The sequence below is a fragment of the Conger conger genome, chromosome 16 (assembly GCF_963514075.1).
Source record: "Conger conger chromosome 16, fConCon1.1, whole genome shotgun sequence".
Taxonomy (NCBI): Eukaryota; Metazoa; Chordata; class Actinopteri; order Anguilliformes; family Congridae; genus Conger; species Conger conger.
This window is the reverse complement of record NC_083775.1, coordinates 21,177,355-21,183,525: the sequence shown is the minus strand read 5'-3', so window position 1 is coordinate 21,183,525 and position 6,171 is coordinate 21,177,355. Positions and strand designations below refer to the sequence as shown.

Genomic DNA, 6,171 nt, shown 5'->3' with positions numbered 1-6,171 from the left:
ACGTAGGACGAGGTTTAAAAAGACCGATTGATAGTGTCAGACCGATAGGGTAGATCCTGTTGGAAATGACCAAAAAAATCTGTTACTTCATATGTATAGTATGTTTGTTTTGGCAAAAACATTTTATTTGTTTATCTCGTTTTATCCATACAGTATTTTTTTTAACAACCCAGGCAGCTACCTCATGAGAGATTTTCTCATTGTGTTCCTCAGCCAATAAAAATCACGTGTGGCTTTGTGTTTGTCAGAAAGCGGTGTCCTCAGGGTCCACAATGGGAGATGAGCACGAGAGTGTCCCCCTCCCCCAGGGATGGAAGAGCTTCATGTCGCCCCAAGGACGCAGATACTATGTCAACACCAGCAGCAACGGTAACTGAACAGGCTACCTGAAGGCATCACTTCAGCTGATGCTAACGCAAAACTCGGGCTTCTAGAACTTGAACAAATCCTCTGCTTTCTGCCCAAACGGTGCTTATACTGTATTATATCACTGTTTGGCAAAGATCATATACAGTATATATGTATTTTATTCCAGTATTGATTGGTTAGGTTTTTATACACATTTCTAATTACAGCTTCATCACATTTCACACAGGTGCCCCAGCATCTTTTTACCATAAATGCAAAGTTCCTTCAGCAAAAATGCACATATAATTGCTGAAAAGGTGAACAGGGTACAGAGGCCTTAATCTGTTTACATCTGTACATAACATCTTAGACATTAAATAGACATAACAATGATTGTCTACAAATATTTGCTGAGTATATCCAAAGTATTTCAGATGAAAACAATTATGATCATGTATATTATTTGTGTAGTTTGGCTGAGGTAACTGAATAACAATTCTGATTAATTGCTCCCTTGTTAAGATGCAAAAGGTTTTTAGACTTGGTGACAAACAGCCCAAAGGAGGTGACAGTGTGGGGGTATTATAAGGCCATAATACAAGGCAGTCTCTCTCAACTGTAACCTTCAAATCTCGCTGCCACTGTGAGTCATCCAAAATAAGGTAATTTGATTATCTTTTTCAGATCTGTGAAAGAAAGATGTCTAAACTCATGTCACTTTGGGTCTTTATTTAAAGCAGGGATGCAAAGGGGGATGAGGATGTCATTAAATCTTCCCTAAGGCCAACGTCATTGGGGAAATGTTGTTCATTCACAGTATCGGTGATGACTCACGGCCATTGCGCAATCACTGGGTGTGGAGTAGGAGGTGTTAAAGCTGTGTGAAAATTATCAATACGGTCACTTCTCATTCGCATCAGAAATCAATGTGGAAATCAAATAAAACAGTTACTCAACCAACTTCTTGCTGATTGTTATTGTTATTATTGATTGTTTTGATTAGGTCAGACTACTGTGGAATGATTTAACGGAATAGAGAAATGACGCAGAGATCTGTAACTGTGGTCTTTCCAGAGGCTTCAATTTATAATAATAATATGCATATTAATATTTGACATGAATTGTTTTTCTCTGTTCAAAAAAAAAAAAAAAAAAAAAAAAAAAAAAAATGGCCCTTGTCCTTATCTTTGTTGTACAGGTAGCAGTTGAAATTGTACTTACCTCTGGGGTCTTTCAGCGAACTTATCCCTGGTTATGGGTATGCACTTTGTTGTACGTCGCTCTGGATAAGAGCGTCTGCCAAATGCCAATAATGTAATGTAATGTAATAGTGCATAGTGCTCGAATCCCAGGTCAGGCAGTAGCCCCTGTTATGTGTGGCCTTGAACAGGGTTCTCAACCATAAAAGCTGCCAGAAGAATCCAGCTGCATAAATGTACAGTATAATACGAATGTGACCAGCATTATGAATGTATAAATGTACAGCATTTAAACTGCCAGCTGATACTGTGGTTACATTACATTACAGGCAATAAGCAGATGCTCTTATCCAGAGCGATGTACAACAAAGTGCATAAGCAGGTACAAGTGCGCTGAGAATCCTAGAGGGAAGTTGTATCGTCCAAAAGTGGCAGTTGACCTGAATAAGGGTATGGTTGCCAAGTAAATATTGGCTTCATATCAGAAATCCCAAGCAGCCATTCTTTTCTCTGATTGATTGATTGATGTATAGGCCATCTTTTCAAAATATTTTATTTTTGCGTTGGTTGTACACATTTGAAATGGTTGCACAAAACATAAGCACAACACACATAAAGACGATGTCATCAGAGCAGAGATTATTCTCCTCTGAAGCCAGTGATACATGTATTCTCACAATGGCTAGTTCCTCCAAACCTTTGTCTGTGGTTGTTTTTCAGCATTCCCTCTTGTGTGAAAGGAGGAAAATGGTACTGACAGGAAGTGAGGTCTAAGGCTTTGACCACTCTGAGCCTGTGCGCTGGCCAGTGACCCAGCAGAGCCGGGCGCCAGACCTTTTCCCTGCCTGGCTGTCTCTCTGCAGACTTGGCTCCTAACGGGTGGTTTGTTCCTTTCAGAAACGACGTGGGAATGCCCTGCTGGTGCCCCTGGGCCTCAAAAGACCCCGTTGAAATTAAAGAGCTCTACAGGTAATCCCCGCCTCCCACTCTTCCCACCGAGTCCCTTTTTGAACTTTTAATGTCAACAGCCCTGATTCCACCGTTGTCACTTCGCATACAGTAACTGTAGTTCTGCTACTCCTGGAGAAGAGGGGTCTGCCACACTCCTGCTGTCGCCACTGAGCTGTGTCGTAACAATGCAGAGCTGTCAGCAATGTGGGCAGCAGTGGCAACAGCAGCGTAGCAAAACGGTTAGGTAACTGGACTTAGGTAACTGGACTGATTCCCAGGTGAGCACAGTGTTTTCCTGAATTGCTTCAGAAAGTATCCAGTTTTTCAAATGGATTATACGCAGAAACAAAATAATAAAAAGATGGGAAAGTAGGAGGACGATTTAAACTGTGACACAAATGAGAGGGTTTTGATGAGGTTGTACAGGGTTTAATAGAGCAAAAGAGCTTGAATTATCAGTCTGTTTGGTTTGGTTTTTAAATTCTCACATAATAGCATACTGTATCATTTTTTGATCATGCGGAAATTACATTTTGCCTCATTTATTTAATTTCACCGGCAGCATCATTTCACTAGTCTGTACGCCGCCAAAACAGCTTCTGAGTTTCAGGGTTGGGATCTCTGTGCGACACCTCTGTTTCAAAACCTGTGTGGTGTATTGCCCCAGCTCTCCAGTGCTAATCCTGCAGTAATCCAAACATTGCGTTTGTCACTGTCACGCCTGAAAAATGTGGTTTACACAAATGATCAGGTATAGACTTGGCTTAAGTTTCACTCAGTCCCACCCTGCTCAGCTTCCCCGGTGACCTGCCATTTTACACTGGCCCTGAAGCACTCTGTTGGGCCGAAGTAAGGCCACTACTTTTCTGTGACGATGCTGGTTCATTTTTATGCTGCAGTGCTGTCAAATTCAGGTCCGAGGGCCGGATAAAACAAATAGAATAATCTTGCATCCCCCTCGCCGCTGAATTATCAGAAGGGATCGAGAATGGCACCGTATAGAGGAAATGAGCAAGATGCCCTTTTTTATTTGGCGAAATCTTTCCTGAAGGCCTGGCTATTTCTCATTAACTTTCTCCTTTCTAATTTTCCAAAGCCCGGAGGGGGAAGTGGGGGAGTCATCCTTTAGACAGAGATTTCTCTACCTATACCTCACTGTGGCAGCTGCACACAAATGATGTATTTGTGCGAAACTGCCAGTGTGTTGTGAAAATCTATTTGTGGTTAAATGGAGGGAGCACAAAGAAGGCTGAGGGTGAATGGGGGAGGGGGCTTGGGGGAGGAGGGTGTTAATGGAGCCTGTTTTTCTGTTCATCTGCTCTTATCTTTTCTCAACCGTTTCTCGAACATGGCCAATCCAGGTTGGCAAATGCTCACGAGGCTGTATTCAACATTCTTTATATATATTTAAATGGGGCATGTTAGGTATGGAGAGGAATAATGGGACATTCCATTTGTTTATTTTTTCTGGATTTCACAAAGCTGCCAGAACATCCACTCATCAAACCAGATATCTAGACTATTGTAATTGTATATGTACTGGAAATTATAAATTGAAGGGAAAAAACATGATTCGTTTACAGTTATGTGTCCCTAAATTATGTACCAGATAAATGTAGTCATGCAGTACACATTCATCCAGTGCCTTTGTCAAATCCACAATGTAAGAGGCCTATATTGGGATACAGCGTATGATTGGAAAGAATCAGACATGTTAATGTACACTCACTGAGCACTTTATTAGGCACACCTGTACACCTACTTATTCATGCGATTATCACTAAGACTGGAAAAAACGTAGCCTGGCCAGATGAATCTCGATTTCTAATAAAAAAGAGGATTTCTACTGAGGCATACATATGGTAGGGGCAGAGTTTGGCGCCAACAGCATGAATCCATGGACCCAACCTGCCTAATATCAACAGTCCAGGATGGAGGCGATGATGTAATGGTGTGGGGAATGTTTTCTTGGCACATAATCGAATCAATCATCGGTTGAATCAATAATGCCACAGCCTATTTGAGTATTGTTGCGGACCATGTGCATCCCTTCATGGCCACAATATATCCATCTTCTAATGGCTACTTCCAGCATGATAATGCACCATGTCACAAAGCAAAAGTCGTCTCAAACTGTTTTCACGAACATGACAATGTGTTCAATGTTCTTCAGTAGCCTTCCCAGTCACTGGATCTGAATCCAATAGAACATCTTTGGGATATGGTAGAACGGGAGATTCTGAATGTGCATCCGACAAATTGTGTGATGCAATCATGTCAATATGGAACAGAATATCAATGGAATGTTTCCAACATCGTGTGGAATCCATGCCACAAAGAATTGAGGCTGTTTTGAGAGCAAAGGGAGGCCCTACCCATAATTAGTATTGTGTTCCTAATAAAGTGGCTCTGGCAGGGGGCGACATGGCTCAGGCAGTAAGAGCAGTTGTCTGGCAGTCGGAGGGTTGCCGGTTCGATCCCCTGCCCGGGCTGTGTCGAAGTGTCCCTGAGCAAGACACCTAACCCCCAAAATGCTCCCTGACGAGCTGGTCGGTGCCTTGCATGGCAGCCAATCGCTGTCGGTGTGTGAGTGTGTGTATGAATGGGTGAATGAGAAGCATCAATTGTACAGCGCTTTGGATAAAGGCGCTATATAAATGCCAACCAAAGTGCTCCATAAGTGTATATGTTGCACACATATATTTGTAGAGAGGATATAAGGTACCATTTGAGAGTGTGAGCTGTTATGTTCTCTGTTTTCTCATTAGATAAGGATCACCTCAGATATGTGAATGATCTTTCCAATCCCTTTCTTAATAATGGTCATTAGTAAATGGTAATTGTCTGACATTCCTCTTAAATCTCAAAATTGCTGTGTTGCCTAATGTTGCCTCCATGTGGTTTCCATTTCCTTAACCACTTGTATGTTAAATCTGATTATCTTTTTCCCAGTACTTCACCTGTCAATGAAGGTGTCCACCAAGGCTCCTCTTTAGGCCTAACTCATCCCACACCCATCACAATATTTAGTCAACTGCAACAGCGAAACTGGTCTTATAGAAAATTAATTTCAAAATACTAATTTTGAAATTATTTCAGCAGCAACTGTCCTAAATATCTGATTCATAATTTCAAGGTTAACTTTTAATTGTCGTCACCCTACAGGAACTTCTTTGTTCCAGCAGGACAAATGTCCCTTGGCTCTACGGAAGACCAGCTCTGAGAGAGAGGTAGGTCAGATCAAGAGCCAGTTTGTTTTCTGCTTTCAAATTAAAATGGGGCATTTCTACACTCTAGAGGCCCAAAATTAGTATCTGTCTTATAATACAGCTCCAGACAACTACAGCTAGACAGCAAACGGCTTCTGAACAGTTTGAAATCATAACTCAAAGTATTTCATTATGGTTCACAATCGAACAGGTCCATTCAATTTGACACAGCCACATTTCTTGCCGTTTTGAAATTTTTTCATTGATCTGGTTAAATGTTCAACTCCTTTATGATATTTTAATGGTGCTTTTTAAAGAAATTCTGAAAGCTGCGATGTGGCCGCTGTTTCATACCGTTGTCTATGGCAACTGCAGGTGAACCTGTCAGTGAAGAGAGCAGTAGGCTATGCACCAGCCCTCAAACCTTGAGTTAAGGTGCAACAGCTTCAACCAACACAAACTGC

At 41.6% G+C, this 6,171-nt stretch overlaps 1 protein-coding gene across 1 annotated transcript; it reads left to right on the top strand.

Annotated features, from left to right (window-relative positions):
* Positions 1-260: 260 nt before the first annotated feature.
* LOC133114116 (growth arrest-specific protein 7-like) lies at positions 261-5,809 on the top strand. The gene is made up of 3 exons (XM_061223307.1): positions 261-369; positions 2,445-2,516; positions 5,664-5,809. The coding sequence occupies exons 1-3, from the start codon at positions 273-275 to the stop codon at positions 5,807-5,809; spliced, it is 315 nt and encodes a 104-aa protein (XP_061079291.1). The 5' UTR covers positions 261-272.
* Positions 5,810-6,171: the final 362 nt, after the last annotated feature.